This window comes from Oncorhynchus tshawytscha, linkage group LG07, assembly GCF_018296145.1.
Source record: "Oncorhynchus tshawytscha isolate Ot180627B linkage group LG07, Otsh_v2.0, whole genome shotgun sequence".
NCBI classification, from domain to species: Eukaryota; Metazoa; Chordata; class Actinopteri; order Salmoniformes; family Salmonidae; genus Oncorhynchus; species Oncorhynchus tshawytscha.
In genome coordinates this window covers 21,517,035-21,531,539 of record NC_056435.1, presented here as the reverse complement: position 1 = coordinate 21,531,539, position 14,505 = coordinate 21,517,035, and the positions used below count along the sequence as shown (strand labels likewise).

Below are 14,505 nucleotides of genomic sequence, written 5' to 3'. Positions count from 1 at the left end.
GATGTCCTAACCAACTTGCCAAAACTATAGTTTGTTAACAAGAAATGTGTGGAGTGGTTGAAAAACGTGTTTTAATGACTCCAACCTAAGTGTATGTAAACTTCCGACTACAACCGTATGTCACTGACAAGGACCGCCACATTTTTCACCCATCACATGCCATACTTCATATTCTACCTATTTTCCCAGAATTCAAGCAAAATGTTCCTATCACCTGAACTTGAGATTCACTTTCATAGCTGGCCACAATCTAGATATATTGTTCCTACGACACGTCAGGTACCTTGCCCAGTATTTGCGGAACTTCTCGTCCCTGAAACCGTAGATCATGGGGCTGAGGAATCGTGGGATGATGTAGACCAGCAGGAAAAAGATGTAACGGATCTCCAGGACAAACTGTGGGAAGAGAGCGATGAGGGCTGCTTGCAGAGAGGGGACTACAAAAGCCAGCATGCACAGCAGCAGCTGCACCCCGTGGAGTAGCACTGTATTCCTTGCCCTCTTTATGGACACCAGGTCCGTGGAGGCAGCATGTGCCGTTAGCATGATCTTACAATAAGTGTAGAGCAGCGTGAGCGTCACAAAGGAAAAATAGATGCTGTCAAACACAGCGTTCTTGTAGTAGATGGAGCGGTCCCGGAAGATGAAGGAGTGATCGCAGAAGATGGAGGTGCGAAAGAAGCCCAGGGGCTCCTTGATGAGTGTGACCAGGAGGTCAGTGAGAGGCACGGCCACCGTTAAGAACAGGATGACCACGATGAGGGCAATGGTGCGTGACACCGTGCATGTGTGCCCATAGTGTAAGGGGAAACAGATAGACAGGTAGCGCTCCACGGCCATACCGGCTAATATGAGAGGGGTGGAGCGTGTGGTCAAAACGGCAGTCATCACCAGCAGGCAGCACACGGAAGCATGGATCTTGAAGAAAATGTAGCTGACCACGTACAGTGCCGTGACCAGGGTGAGCTGCAGGGCGTCATTTATGACCATATAGATGAACATGATGTAGCGCGGGTCCTCATAGAAAAAGTTATGCTTGAGGAAGGTGTGGACCATACTTCCGTTGATAAAACTTAGGGCCAGCCACACCAGAATGGCCACAATGTTCTTGGTCAAGGCGGTGCTAAAGCTGTCTTTAGGATAGCCACCACCTCCAACTGACATCTGGGATGTGAAGTTCATGTCCAACAGGCTGGCTGTAGAGTTCATTTTCTTAATGGAGAAATTGGAGCACATTTCAAACAAATTGCAGCCAAACATTTTTGTCTACAGTAAGTCAACATTTTTGGTTGTCATTGTAAATAAGTGTAACTGTTCTCATCTGGTAAAAGTAACATTTAAAAAAAATATATATAGTATCTTTCCCTTAAATGACACAAGAAGAAGCCTTGATTTTTAGCAGTCCTTTGTTAAATGTGAGGCCACAGCTAGCCAAAAAAGCAATAAAACTAGGAAGATTCTGTAAACTGTCTTAATTAAACTGATTCAGTGTCTTTTTGATTCTTGAAAATGTTAGATAAGTATCAGATCTGGAAATAATTGCCACACCAACTATGCCATGTTAAGTAAAAGTAGCTATTCTACAACAAACAACAAATCCGTACGATGTTATGCTAATCCACATACTCACCTTTTACTGTTCCTAAATTGCTTTAATTTTGTAAAAACGATATATAGCAAATACATAGTAAATAATGCGTCAACCATTACATCATGATAATTAAAAAACTGAACTTAACTGACAAATCCCTATAGTGAGAAAGTACTGCCCTACTCTTCAGAACGTATTGCTCTACTAAAGCAAACATTCACTGGCATTGCAATGAAGCATCAAAGCATCAGCATGTAAAATATTGTGTTCACTTACCTTCTGTGTAACTTACATTTGACCAAACATCCCAGATTCATGTCTGCCTTATAAAGGACTTGGGGTTTTGTTGTTATTTATAAGGATGTTGTGATGTAAGAGGTCATGCATTAATAAGTGTCAGGAGACCATGGATATCCACCGTGTATCAAGCTTCTTGTCACGATCGTCGTAGTGAGGAGACCAAAGCGCAGCGTGGTGTGAATGCATAGTTTAATGGATGACGAAAAAACACGAAGTACACTGAACAAACTAACAAAACAACATGACTGCTAATGAACACTGTGCTAACGTGCAACACAACATAGACCATAACCCACAAACCACAATACAAAAAAGGCTACCTAAATATGATTCCCAATCAGAGACAACGACAAACACCTGCCACTGATTGAGAACCATATCAGGCAAAACACATAGAAACAGACTAACTAGACATGCAACATAGAATGCCCACTCATATCACACCCTGACCAAACAAAACACAGAAACAAACAACACAAATAATGGTCAGAGTGTGACAGTACCCCCCCTCTAAGGTCTCCGGACTCCGGTCGCAAAACCTAAACCTATAGGGGAGGGTCTGGGTAGGCATCTGGCCGCGGTGGCGGCTCTGGCGCGGGACGTGGACCCCACTCCACCATAGTCATTTCCCTCTTCAAGGGCCTCTTTAGAGTGGCGACCCTCCCCTCCGTTCTTGGGTCTAAGACCCTAATTAAAGGCCCCACTGGGCTGAGGAGCGCCTCTGGACTGAGGAGCAGCTCTGGAATGGCTGACAGCTCTGGCAGCTCCTGGCTGGTGGCTCTGGCAGCTCCTGGCTGGCCGACAGCTCTGGCGGCTCCTGGCTGGCCGACGGCTCTTGCGGCTCCTGGCTGGCTGACGGCTCTGGCGGCTCCTGGCTGACAGACGGCTCTGGCGGTTCCTGACTGGCCGGCGGCTCTGGCAGGTCCTGGCTGACAGACGGCTCTGGCGGCTCCTGGCTGACTGACGGCTCTGGCAGGTCCTGGCTGGCTGACGGCTCTGGCAGGTCCTGGGTGACTGACGGCTCTGGCAGGTCCTGGGTGACTGACGGCTCTGGCAGGTCCTGGCTGACTGACGGCTCTGGCAGGTCCTGGCTGACTGATGGCTCTGGCAGCTCCTGGCTGACGGCTCTGGCAGCTCCTGGCTGACCGATGGCTCTGGCAGCTCCTGGCTGACTGACGGCTCAGGACAGACTGGCGGCTCTAGCGGCTCAGGACAGACTGGCGGCTCTAGCGGTTCAGGACAGACTGGCGGCTCTAACGGCTCAGGACAGACGGGAGACTCTGGCGGCTCAGGACAGACGGGAGACTCTGGCGGCTCAGGACAGACGGGAGACTCTGGCGGCTCAGGACAGACGGGAGACTCTGGCGGCTCAGGACAGACGGGAGACTCTGGCGGTGCTGGACAGGCGGGAGCACCAGTAGGGATGAGACGGAGAGACAGGCTGGTGCGGGGAGGCTGCCACCAGAGGGCTGGTGCGTGGAGGTGGCACTGGATAGACCGGACCGTGCAGGCGCACTGGTGCTCTTGAGCACCGAGCCTGCCCAACCTTACCTGGTTGGATGCTCCCGGTAGCCAGGCCAGTGCGGCGAGGTGGAATAGCCCGCACTGGGCTGTGCTGGCGAACCGGGGACACCATGCGTAAGGCTGGTGCCATGTACGCCGGCCCGAGGAGACGCACTGGAGACCAGATGCGTAAGGCCGGCTTCATGGCACCTGGCTCGATGCCCACACTAGCCCGGCCGATACGAGGAGCTGGAATGTAGCGCACCGGGCTATGCACACGCACTGGGGAGACTGTGCGCTCCACAGTAATAACACGGTGCCTGCCCGGTCCCTCTCTCTCTCCGGTAAGCACGGGAAGTTGGCGCAGGTCTCCTACCTGGCTTCACCACACTCCCCGTGTGCCGCCCCTAATACATTTTTGGGGCTGCCTCTCGGGCTTCCAGCCACGCTGCCGTGCTGCCTTCTCATACCGGCGCCTCTCTGCTTTCACTGCCTCCAGCTCTGCTTTGGGGCGGCGATATTCCCCTGGCTGTTCCCAGGGCCATTCGCTGTCCGAAATCTCCTCCCATGTCCATGAGTCCTGTGTTCTTTGCCGCTGCTGCTGCTGGCCGTTACCACGGTGCTTGGTCCAGTGGGTTATTCTGTCACGATCGTCATAGTGAGGAGACCAAAGTGCAGCGTGGTGTGAATGCATAGTTTAATGGATGCCGAAAAAACGCGAAGTACACTGAACAAACTAACAAAACAACAAACGAACGTGACTGCTAATGAACACTGTGCTAACGTGCAACATAACATAGACAATATCCCACAAACCACAATACAAAACAGGCTACCTAAATATGTTTCCCAATCAGAGACAACAACAAACACCTGCCACTGATTGAGAACCATATCAGGCCAAAACACATAGAAACAGACTAACTAGACATGCAACATAGAATGCCCACTCATATCACACCCTGACCAAACAAAACATAGAAACAAACAATGCAAATAATGGTTTGTGACACTTCTTCTTTTTTACCCCATGCATCTAAAATGTCCAACATGGTGAAGCATGGTGATCAAGGGACTTTCAATGACCTACAGAGAAGAGATCAGAAAGTATATGTTAAAACCTCTTCAGGATTCGCCCCCTTTTTTCAGTTTTCTACCAAAATGACATACCCAACTCTAACTGCATGTAGCTCAGGACCTGAAGCAAAGATATACATATTATTGATACCATTTGAAAGGAAACACGTTGAAGGATGTTGAAATGTTAAATTAATGTTGGTGAATATAAAACATTAGATCTGGTAAAATATATAATACATATAATTTTTTTCTTTTCTTTTTGCACCATTATCCTTGAAATGCATGAGAAAGGCCATAATGTATTATGCCAGCCCAGTTACAATTTAGATTTTGTCCACTAGAAGTCCACTAGAACTGTAGTGCAAAGTGTTAGACTGATCCAATGAACTATTGCATTTCTGCTCAAAATGTTGTATCAAGACTGCCCAAACGAGCCTAATTGGTTTATGAATAAATTTTCAAGATCATAACTGTGCACTCTCCTCAAACAATAGCATGGTATTCTTTCACTGTAATAGCTACTGTAAATTGGACATTGCAGTTAGATTAACAAGAATTTAAGCTTTCTGCCAATATCAGATATATCTACCGTATGTCCTGGGAAATGTTCTTGTTACTTACAACCTCATGCTAACCACATTAGCCTGCATTAGCTCAACCGTCCCGCGGCGGACCCACCGATCCTGTAGAGGTTTAAGGTAGGCCATGATGTGAAATTGTTAATTAAAGAATCAAAACTAAAGGCACTACTGGTCGAACATCCATCCAAGAAATCCCCAAGTAATAGTACATTATTGGTACCTATATATAATAACATTAATGAATACTGGGAAGCGATTATAAATGCTAATTCGTGTTCACAAATTCTTATGAACGCATAATAAATTATTATAAATGTTATGCAAGTTTATGAATTGTAATGTTATAATGTTATGTTTACAAATATTAAATAATAATGTGTAGTAGTATGAACACTATTTAGTTTATGCTATAAATAATTTATGCTATTATAAAGTTTTGCAATTCAGTTGACAATTGTCAGGTTGAAGATAATGTGCGTCATTTTTGTAGCACGAAAGAGCACAGATCTGAAAAATAAATAAAACTAAAACTCATTGCAATTAAATTAGAAACTTTTCTGCAAAGATGTGCATTATAAGGGGAATATTATTTCACCCTGCATAATACATGAGGCAGCTGATGCATGCGATCAGTCCAGAGTTGAAGTATTTGAAACTCACATAGGATAATGAACCTTCCCATCTATTTGAAATATTATGGTTAATTTGCACACTACTCACTGCCATTTGCTCATGCAAAATATCCTTCTAATGTATTTTATCCTCCCTAATGATCAGGAATGTCATCACACAATTTGACATTTCAGTGGACTATTCCTTTAGTCCTCACTAATAGATTAGTGAACTTACCCTTTAACCCTCAGTATTTTGGCATTAAACAACAACATTACTGCTCTGTCTACAGGTTTAGTCGGTTTAACTGCAAATATATAGCCTGGTCCCAGATCTGTTTGTGCTTTTGCTACTCCATTGTCATTGTCAAGCTAAACAATGTTTGGCATGAGAAACACACTGGAACACACTGGCACCCAGGCTAGCAAATATATAGTTCAACTTGACGTTTGTAATGAAAGTACTGTACATATAGATCATATAATGTAAAGGGGCTGCCCAGAATTTTACTGTATCTTACATGGGATTGGTCAAATTGATATTACAGGGCCTCCTGAGTGGCGCAGTGGTCTAAGGCACTGCATTGCAGTGCTAGCTGTGCCACTAGAGATCCTGTCGCACCCGGCCGTGACTGGGAGACCCATGGGGCGGCGCACAATTGGCCCTGCATCGTCCGGGTTAGGGGAGGGTTTGGCCGGCAGGGATGTTCTTGTCAAGCACTAGCAACTCCTGTGGCGGGCCGGGCACAATGCGCAATGCACTCTGACACGATCGCCAGGTGTACAGTGTTTCCTCTGACACATTGGTGCGACTGCCTTCTGGGTTAAGCGAGCAATGTGTCAAGAAGCAGTGCGCCTCTCCTGAGTCTGTACGGGAGTTGCAGTGATGGTACACGACTGTAAACAACCAATTGGGAAGACAAAAATTAACAATTGATATTACAGCGTGTCAATTAATATTTGCCGTTATATCACTTGCACTTCTAGATGCCTTAAAGCTGAAATCCGTAAAGGGGAGAACAGTGCCACTGTTTGACCCAGCGCCTTTGTTATTGTTTTTGTCTGCTGTTCTATTGCAATGATGTCTGAGGGAAAAAAACTGTGTTCATAGTTGGAAGAAACTTCTTTGTTGTTATAATATCGCAAATGGACTTGGCAGTTTCACTAGTCTCGCGTTGCCATACCTCCAAAATCACATCGTTGTCATGCCTCCCTTGGAGATCTGGAGAATGTTGTATTAGAAAAACGGTTGACATTTGGATTGGATGTTACATTTCACGAACCCTCCCCCCACACACCTGTAGAAGGAGTGCTGTGTGTTATGTGCGACACTGTTTTGCGTCCGGGTAGTTGTTGCCTATGCTAGTTTCAGGTGCTAGTTTTCAAGTTATCATGTGTGGCCAACAGTCTGCGATTCATATTTACTGAAATTGAAAGTGGATTACGCTGGTAAGTCAAACGTCACAACACGTCCTAAACTGCTTCGGTGACTAACATACTTTTTTCCTTGTCTCCATTCATCCACATGTATGCTGGCTGTGCTATGCTACCACCAAAAATAGTCAAGTCAAAATAGTCACCCAAAAACATGGAGGCAGTGGGAGAACCTATTCAAATAAGTAAATACAAAAAAACAACACAATTGTTAAAAAACATTTTTCTATGTAATAAAACATAGAACAACAGCTATATCTAGCTAACTTTACACACTGTTTAGCTAAATGAAGTAAATCTAATCAGCTTGCTAACTTGCTATTAGCTAGCTACTGTATCTTGATGCAACCATTGTAAATAAAAATTAAAAAAACAAGATTCAACAACTGAGACATAAAATGAACAAGTTCCACAGACATGTGACTAACAGAAATGGAATAATGTGTCCCTGAACAAAGGGGGGTCAAAATCAAAAGTAACAGTCAGTATCTGGTGTGGCCACCAGCTGAATTAAGTACTGCAGTGCATCTCCTCCTCATGGACTGCACCAGATTGGCCAGTTCTTGCTGTGAGATGTTACCCCACTCTTTCACCAAGGCACCTGCAAGTACCCGGACATTTCTGGGGGGAATGGCCCTAGCCCTCACCCTCCGATCCAACAGGTCCCAGACGTGCTCAATGGGATTGAGATCCAGGCTCTTCACTGGCCATGGCAGAACACTGACATTCCTGTCTTGCAGGAATTCACACAGAACGAGCAGTATGGCTGGTGGCATTGTCATGCTGGAAGGGTCACGTCAGGATGAGCCTGCAGAAAGGGTAGCACATGAGGAAGGAGGATGTCTTCCCTGTAGCTCAAAGCGTTAGCAGTGACAACAAGCTCAGTCCGTTGATGCTGTGACACACCGCCCCAGACCATGACGGACCCTCCACCTCCAAATCGATCCCGCCCCAGTGTACAGGCCTCAGTGTAATGCTCATTCCTTCGAAAAAAACGCGAATCTGACCATCACCCCAAAACCACAACTCGTAAGTGAAGAACACTTTTTGCCAGTCCTGTCTAGTCCAGCAACGGTGGGTTCGTGCCCATAGGTGACATTGTGGCCGGTGATGTCTGGTGAGGACCTGCCTTACAACAGGCCTACAAGCCCTCAGTCCAGCCTCTCTCGGCCTATTGCGGACAATCTGAGCACTGATGGAGGGATTGTGCATTCCTGGTGTAACTCAGGCAGTTGTTGTTGCCATCCTGTACCTGTCCCGCAGGTGTGATGTTCAGATGTGATGTTCAGGGGCAGAATGACAGATTTCTACCTTGTCAGCTCGGGGATTCAATCTTGCAACCGTTCGGTTACTAGTTCAATGCTCCAACCGCTGTGCTACCTGCCACCCAGGGTCCCTTTGAGCAGGGTCCCTGGGCATATTTATTTTGGTGTTTTTCAGAGTCAGTAGAAAGGCGTCTTTAGTGTCCTAAGTTTTCATAACTTACAGCATACCATCTGTATGCTGTTAGTGTCTTAACGACCGTTCCACAGGTGCATGTTCATTAATTGTTTATGGGTGGGAAACAATGTTTAAACCCTTTACAATGAAGATCTGTGAAGTTATTTGGATTTTTGTTAATTATCTTTGAAAGACAGGGTCCTGAAAAAGGGTTGTTTCTTTTTTTGCTGAGTTTATATACAGTATATATATAAATGTATTTGTACAATTTGTACATGTTTTTTTTACTTAGCAGGGCAGCCAGTCCACAAGGTGGCGCAGCACCTCACTTACATTCTTTGGGGCAGGTAGTGTTGGACTAGTAACGAAAAGGTTGCAAGATCAAATCCATGAGCTGACAAGGTAAAAACCTGTAATTTTGCCTCTGAATAAGGCAGTTAACCCACTGTTCCTAAGCCATCATTGAAAATAAGAGTTTGTTCTTAACTGACTTGCCTTGTTGAACAAAAGTCAAATAAAAAAGAACCCTGTAATATCTTATATGTCATGGGTTATACTGTATGTGTAGGGCTACCTATGTTAGCAAATGTATAAATACAGTTCAACATCACACAATGTATACACTAATTACAATTTGATCAGGCCAACCCTGCTGGAGGTCTGCTGGGTGTGCAGGGTTCTGTTTAAGCCCAGCATTAACACTGCTGATTCAACTGATCAAATATAATGAGTTGATAATCAAGTGTGCTATTCCTGGGCTAGAATAGAAGTCTGTTCACCGAGTAGATCAAGAATCAGTGGAGCAAGGTTGGCCACCACTGGTATGATTTTTTTTTGTTCACCTGAAATAACTACTCAATTATCTAATGTTGTTTAGACTAAGATGTCTAATCTTTACATATGAGTTATGTTATTTGTACATTTTTAAGTGATGAAGTGTAGATTCTTTAAAGTGAAGTGTTTGATTGTTAAACCATTATTCAAAATGAACTGTGTCAAAGTTGATTAATCACATATCACAAAGTGTCACATCTACTCCCGCCCCTCCCCTGCTGGTTTACTAACCACCGGTCCTGGGATCCATCATTACACGCACCTGCTCTTCATCATTAGGCACGGCTGGACTCCATTACCTCACTCATTACCTCCCCATAATGTGGCACTCCCTTAGGTTCTTTCCCCAGACAGTATTGTTTCTGTTGTTCATATCTAGACACTTTTCCTATGTTGTATCGGTCCATGTTGCTTACCACCTGCTTCTCCCAGTGTCTACATTACACAATCTATCTGTAATGTGTCTGTGTTTCAATGTTGTAATCTTAAATTAACATTTCCTTTTTGTCTAGTTGTAAGATCTTCAATCTATTTGATTTGATTGGCACTCTCTCTCTCTCTCAGTATAAAACCTATAATACAGTATGTGGAAAGTATGTGGACACCTGCTCATCAAACATCTCATTCCAAATTCATGGGTATTAATATGGAGTTTGTCCCCATTTGCTGCTATAAGAGCCTCCACTTTTCTGGGAAGGCTTTCAACTAGATGTTGGAACATTGCTGCGGGGACTTGCTTTCATTCAGCCACAAGAGTATTGGTGAGGTCGGGCACTGATGTTGGGCGATTAGGCCTAAGTTCTAATTCATTTTATAAAATATGTTTTATATTGTTTTACCTTTATTTAACTAGGCAAGTCAGTTAAGAACAAATTCTTATTTTCAATGACGGCCTTTCAAAGGGTTTCAATGGGGTTGAGGTCAGTCAAGTTCTTCCACAACAATCTTTGCAAACCATTTCTGTATGGACCTCGCTTTGTGCATGGGAGCATTGTCATGCTGAAACAGGAAATGACCTTTGGTGCCACAAAGTTAGAAGCACAGAATTGTCTAGAATGTCATTGTATGCTATAGAGTTAAGATTTCCTTCACTAGAACTAAGTGGTCTAGCCCGAATCACAAAAAGCATCCCAGACCATTAATCCTCATCCACCAAACTTTACAGTTGGCACTAGAGGCATTCGGGCAGGTAGAGTTTTCCTGGTATCCGCCAAACCCAAATTTGTCCATCGGGCTGCCAGTTGGTGAAGCATGATTCATCACTCCAGAGAACACATTTCAACTGCTCCAGAGTCCAATTGCTGTGAGCTTTACACCACTCCAGCGATGCTTGGCATTGCGCATGGTGATCTTAGACTTGTGTGCGGCTGCTCGGCCATGGAAACCCATTTCATGAAGCCAGACAAACATTACTTGTGCTGAAGTTGCTTCCAGAGGTAGTTTGGAACTCGGCAGTGAGTGCAACTGAGGACAGGCAATTCTTACACGCTACGCTCTTCAGCACACGGTGGTCCCGTTCTGTGAGCTTGTGTGGCCTACCACTTCACAGCTGAGCAGTTGTTGCTCCTAAACGTTTCCACTTCACCATAACAGCACTTACAGTTGACCGCTTTAGCAGGGTAGAAATTTGACGAACTGACTTGTTGGAAAGGTGGCATCCTATAATGGTGCCATGTTGACAGTCCCTGATCTCTTCAGTAAAGACATTCTACTACCAATGTTTGTCTATGGAGATTGCATGGCTGTGCGCTCTATTCTGTACACCTGTCAGCAACGGGTGTGGCTGAAATGGCCGAATGCACTAATTTGAAGGGGTGTCCACATACGTTTGCAAATATAGTGTATGTGAATCCATTTTGCGTTCTGGTACCACTTGCCATGCAGTAGCAGAGAGAACAGTCTATGACTTGGGTTGAATGGAGTCTTTGAACATTTTTAGGGCCTTCCTCCGACACCGCCTGGTATAGAGGTCTTCGATGGCAGGGAGCTCGGCCCCAGTGATGTACTGGGACGTATGTACTACCCTTTCTAGCGCCTTAATGTCAGATGCTGAGCAGTTGCCATACCAAGCGGTGTTGCAACCACTCAGGATGCTCTCGATGGTGCAGCTGTAAAACCTTTTGAGGATCTGAGGTCCCATGCCAAATCTTTTCAGCCTCCTGAGGGGGAGAAGGCATTTTTGTACCCTCCTCACGACTGTGTTGGTGTGTTTGGACCCTGATATGTCCCAAGTGATGTGGACACCAAGGAACTTGAAGCTCTCAACCAGCTCCACTACAGCCACATCAATGTGAATGGAGATGTTTTTGGCCCTCCTTTTCCTGTAGTCCACGATCAGCTCCTTTGTCTTGCTCATGTTGAAGGAGAGGTTGTTGTCCTGACACCACACTGACAGGTCTCTGACCTCCTCCCTATAGGCTGTCTCATCGTCATTGGTGATCAGGCCTACCACTGCCGTGTCGTCTGCAACCTTAATGATGGTGTTGGAGTTGTGTGTAGCCATGCAGTCGTGGGTGAACAGGGAGTACAGGAGGGGAATAAGCACGCAACCCTGAGGGGACCCGGTGTTGAGGATCAGCGTGGCAGATGTGTTGTTGTCTACCCTCAGCACCTGGGGGCGGCCTGTCAGGAAGTCGAGGATCCAGTAGCAGAGAGAGGTGTTCAGTCCCAGAGTCCTTAGCTTAGTGATGAGCTTGGAGGGCACTATGGTGTTGAACGATGAGCTGTAGTCAATGAACAGCATTCTCACATGTGTTCCTTTCGCCCAGGTGGGAAAGGTCAGTGTGGAGTGCAGTAGAGATTGCATTGTCTGTGGATCTGTTAGGGTGTCATGCGAATTGGAGTTGGTCCAGGGTTTCTGGGATGATGATGTTGACGTGAGACATGAACAACCTTTCAAAGAATGTCATGGCTACAGATGTGAATGCTATGGGTGGGCAGTCATTTAGGCAGGTTAACTTGGTGTTCCTGGGCACAGGGATTATGGTGTTCTGCTTGAAACATGTAGGTATTACAGATTGGGTCATGTAGAGTTTGAAAATGTCAGTGAAAACACTTGCCAGCTGGCCAGTGAATGCTCTGAGTACGGATCCTGGTAATCCTTCTGGCCCTGAGGCTTTGTGAATGTTAACCTGTTTAAAGGTCTTACTCCCATCAGGTACAAAGAGCGTGATCACAGTCATTCAGAACGCCTGGTGCTCTCATGCATGTTTTAGTGTTGCTTGCCTCAAAACGAGCATAGAAGGAATTTAACTTGTCTGGTGGGCTCGTGTAACTGGTCAGCTCGTGGCTGGGTTTCTCTTTGTAATCTGTGATACTGTAGTTTGCAAGCCCTGCCACATCCGACGAGCATTAGATCTGGTGTAGTAGGATTCGATCTTAGTCCTTCATCGGAGGGCTTAGCGAGATTTCTTACAAGTTTCGAGCCTTTAGCTTAGTGAGGATGTTGCCTGTAATCCATGGCTTCTGGTTAGGATATGTACAGTTGAAGTCGGAAGTTTACATACACCTTAGCCAAATACATTTAAACTCAGTTTTTTTTCCCCTGACATTTAATCATAGTAAAAATTCCCTGTCTTAGGTCAGTTAGGATCACCACTTTATTTTAAGAATGTGAAATGTCAGAATAATAGTAGAGAGAATGATTTATTTCAGCTTTTATTTATTTTATCACATTCCCAGTGGGTCAGAAGTTGACATACACTCAATTAGTATTTGGTAGCATTGCCTTTAAATAGTTTAACTTGGGTCAAACACTTCGGGTAGCCTTCCACAAGCTTCCCACAATAAGTTGGGTGAATTTTGGCCCATTCCTCCTGGCAGTGCTGGTGTAACTGAATCAGGTTTTGTAGGCCTCCTTGCTCACACATGCTTTTTCAGTTCTGCCCACAAATGTTCTATAGGATTGAGGTCAGGGCTTTGTGATGGCCACTCCAATACCTTGACTTTGTTGTCCAAAGCCAAAACTTTGGAAGTATGCTTGGGGTCATTGTCCATTTGAAAGACCCATTTGCAACCAAGCTTTATCTTCCTGACTGATGTCTTGAGATGTTGCTTCAATACCAGGATGCCTGGTCATTCTTTGAAAGTAACTTCCTCACCATCTTAGATAATCATGCTCCGTTCAAAAAATGCAGAACTAAGAACAGATATAGCCCTTGGTTCACTCCAGACCTGACTGCCCTCGACCAGCACAAAAACATCCTGTGGCGGACTGCATCGAATATTCCCCGCGATATGTAACTGTTCAGGGAAGTCAGGAACCAATACACGCAGTCAGTCAGGAAAGCAAAGGCCAGCTTCTTCAAGAAGAAATTTGCATCCTGTAGCTCTAACTCCAAAAAGTTCTGGGACACTGTAAAGTCCATGGAGAACAATAGCACCCCCTCCCAGCTGCCCACTGCACCGAGGCTAGGTAACACGGTCACCACCGATAAATCCATGATTATCGAAAACTTTAACAAGCATTTCTCAACATCTGGCCATGCCTTCCTCCTGGCTACTCCAACCTCGGCCAACAGCTCCGCCCCCCCCCGCAGCTACTCGCCCAAGCCACCCCAGCTTCTCCTTTACCCAAATCCAGATAGTAGATGTTCTGAAAGAGCTGCAAAAACTGGACCCGTACAAATCAGCTGGGCTTGACAATCTGGACCCTCTATTTCTGAAACTATACGCCGCCATTGTCGCAACCCCTATTACCAGCCTGTTCAACATCTCTTTCATATCGTCTGAGATCCCCAAGGATTGGAAAGCTGCCGCAGTCAACCCCTTCTTCAAAGGGGGAGAAACCCTGGACCCAAACTGTTACAGACCTATATCCATCCTGCCCTGCCCATCTAAGGTCTTCGAAAGCCTAGTCAAAAAACAGATCACTGACTATCTCGAATCCCACCGTACCTTCTCCGCTGTGCAATCTGGTTTCCGAGCCGGTCACGGGTGCATCTCAGCCACGCTCAAGGTACTAAACGATACCATAACCACCATCGATTCATCGACCTGGCCAAGGCTTTCGACTCTGTCAATCACCCTATTCTTATTGGCAGACTCAGTAGCCTCGGTATTTCTAATGACTGCCTTGCCTGGTTCACCAACTACTTTGCAGACAGAGTTCAGTGTGTCAAATCGGAGGGCA

At 45.5% G+C, this 14,505-nt stretch overlaps 1 protein-coding gene across 1 annotated transcript; it reads right to left on the bottom strand.

The window, feature by feature from the left end:
• Window positions 1–210: 210 nt before the first annotated feature.
• LOC112255225 (odorant receptor 131-2-like) lies at window positions 211–1,104 on the bottom strand. Its single transcript, XM_024428265.1, has one exon. It carries the CDS (start codon window positions 1,054–1,056, stop codon window positions 211–213), a length of 846 nt encoding a protein of 281 aa, XP_024284033.1. The 5' UTR covers window positions 1,057–1,104.
• Between the last annotated feature and the right edge of the window lie 13,401 nt (window positions 1,105–14,505).

Excerpts from the sequence above, each read along its gene's own strand:
- LOC112255225 (XM_024428265.1), bottom strand. The coding sequence starts at position 1,056 with ATGGTCCACACCTTCCTCAAGCATAACTTTTTCTATGAGGACCCGCGC.